Genomic DNA, 1,729 nt, shown 5'->3' with positions numbered 1-1,729 from the left:
GTGAGGGGGGCAAACCGTGGCGTGGGGTGCAGCGACTGCAGGGAGTGGCAGCAGAATCCTGCAGCTAAGACGGTGACGGCAAAACGGCCACGTTCCCCTGCGAAGTTGGGCAAGTAGGGATGACGACTCCTGCCCTGTGCCTCGGGGCTTCTGCTGTCAACCCCTGCTCCTTCTGCGGGGCTGACCTTGCAGAGCCCGGACTCCTACCTGGAACCAGACGGTCCTGCCGTTGCGGTCACGCAGGGAGCTCATGCCCGGCACCAAGTAACACCGCAGCCAGTTCTTGAACGCAGCGTAGTTATCCGAGTGATCTGGGTCCAGGAGCTGCTTCTCTGGGAAGGGAGAGAGGGAAAGGGCAGAAGTAGAGAGGAAGCAGCAACAGTGGTGTGGTGGTGCCCTCCCAAGCCTGCTCCCTGCCACCCCAGGCGTCCCCGTCCCCCAGCTCCCCATCTTGCCACCTCACCTGCCTTGATGACCTCCATGGGCACGGTGTGGCACAGCTCCAGCAGATCCGGGTTCTCCCGCCTCAGCTTCAGCTTCTTGCTCAGCGTCAGGGAGGGGTTCTGCCGGGGCGGAGAAGGGGAGGGGAGTCACCTGCCTGCCACCCCTGGGTCTCTCATCAGGGTCTCTCCTGCCCAACAGCAGCCAAATTCTCTCCCGAGCATGAGCCACAACGCTGCCCCCAAGTGCCAAGCCTTGAGGTCTCCCTTTCAGAGAAGATAGGAGAGAGGACCAGCACTCGGGGACAACCCCAGATTGTAAAAACAGCCCTTACGGTGCACGTTTCATTTTCAGCCACCTTCTCTCCCCTGAGGCCATGAGACAGGCTGTGGGCTCTACTGCAGCCTTCCCCAGAGGTTTTCAGCTTGCGAGGTGTTGGTTTCCCTCACCCCTTCTCCTTCACCAGCCCCAGATATACCCAGAGACTTCCTGAGGGCAGAAGCCAAGCACTGCCAGCACTGCTGTCACAGCTCGTCACCCCAGCGACGTGCAAACAACATTAGACAGAGGCTGTGTGAGCTCTGCAAGGGCCTCGTGATTATGTTCCGCCCCATCAGAGCGAGGAACCAAAATCGAACTGAAACTAGCCCCAAGCCCTGGGCTGGAACAAGCCCAGACCAGCAGATCTGAACCAGAGCTTGGCGCCCAGCGAAGCCCAAAGCAGAGCCAGAGCACACAAGGGGAGAGGATCACAGACAAACAAATCCCTAGGCTCTGTCCGGAAACCTGCCCCTTTCTGAGCCTGCGAAAGCACCAGGTGCTCCCCACCTTCTTCCTGCTTTCCTGCTCCTTCAGGGCCTCAAGCACAGTCCGAGCCTTTTCGAAGGGCGGGATCTTCTTGCACCTGGGAAGACGCGGGCCGTTACACACAAGCCTGTGCTCTTGGTTCTGGCACTTGCCCGGGGGGAGGACCAGTCAACCCTGGGGACCAAACCTCCATGGCAGGTCAGCGGATGCTCAAGTGATGTTACCTGTACAGGATCTCAGCGCGGAGGTAATTCCCAATTCCATTGAAAAACTTCTGGTTTAAGAGGGCCTCGCAGATGGGCTTGTCGAAAGCCTTGTCATCCAGGTTCTTCAGCACGTTCTCCCTGGGACAGAGCACGGGGCATCAGGAAGGGGCAGGAAAAGCAGCTGAAACAAAGCGGGTGGCCCTTCTCTCTGGGCAGGCAGCTCACCTGAAAGCCTGGTACTCGGCCAGGACGCAGGGCCCGCGGCCCGGCTGCCA

General features: G+C 59.9%; 1 protein-coding gene across 1 annotated transcript in view; it reads right to left on the bottom strand.

Annotated features, from left to right (window-relative positions):
• Window positions 1-1,726, bottom strand: part of NEIL1 (nei endonuclease VIII-like 1 (E. coli)) — a gene marked incomplete at its 5' end in the record, with an annotated part of 2,847 nt that extends 1,121 nt beyond the window's left edge. Inside the window, 5 exon segments of the mRNA XM_010137213.1 lie at window positions 208-332; window positions 464-563; window positions 1,270-1,345; window positions 1,473-1,592; window positions 1,680-1,726. Of these exon segments, the coding sequence (XP_010135515.1) occupies window positions 208-332; window positions 464-563; window positions 1,270-1,345; window positions 1,473-1,592; window positions 1,680-1,726 (468 nt within the window).
• Between the last annotated feature and the right edge of the window lie 3 nt (window positions 1,727-1,729).

This window comes from Buceros rhinoceros, unplaced genomic scaffold (genome assembly GCF_000710305.1).
Source record: "Buceros rhinoceros silvestris isolate BGI_N320 unplaced genomic scaffold, ASM71030v1 scaffold19125, whole genome shotgun sequence".
Classification (NCBI taxonomy): Eukaryota; Metazoa; Chordata; class Aves; order Bucerotiformes; family Bucerotidae; genus Buceros; species Buceros rhinoceros.
This window is presented reverse-complemented; position numbering and strand designations above follow the sequence as displayed.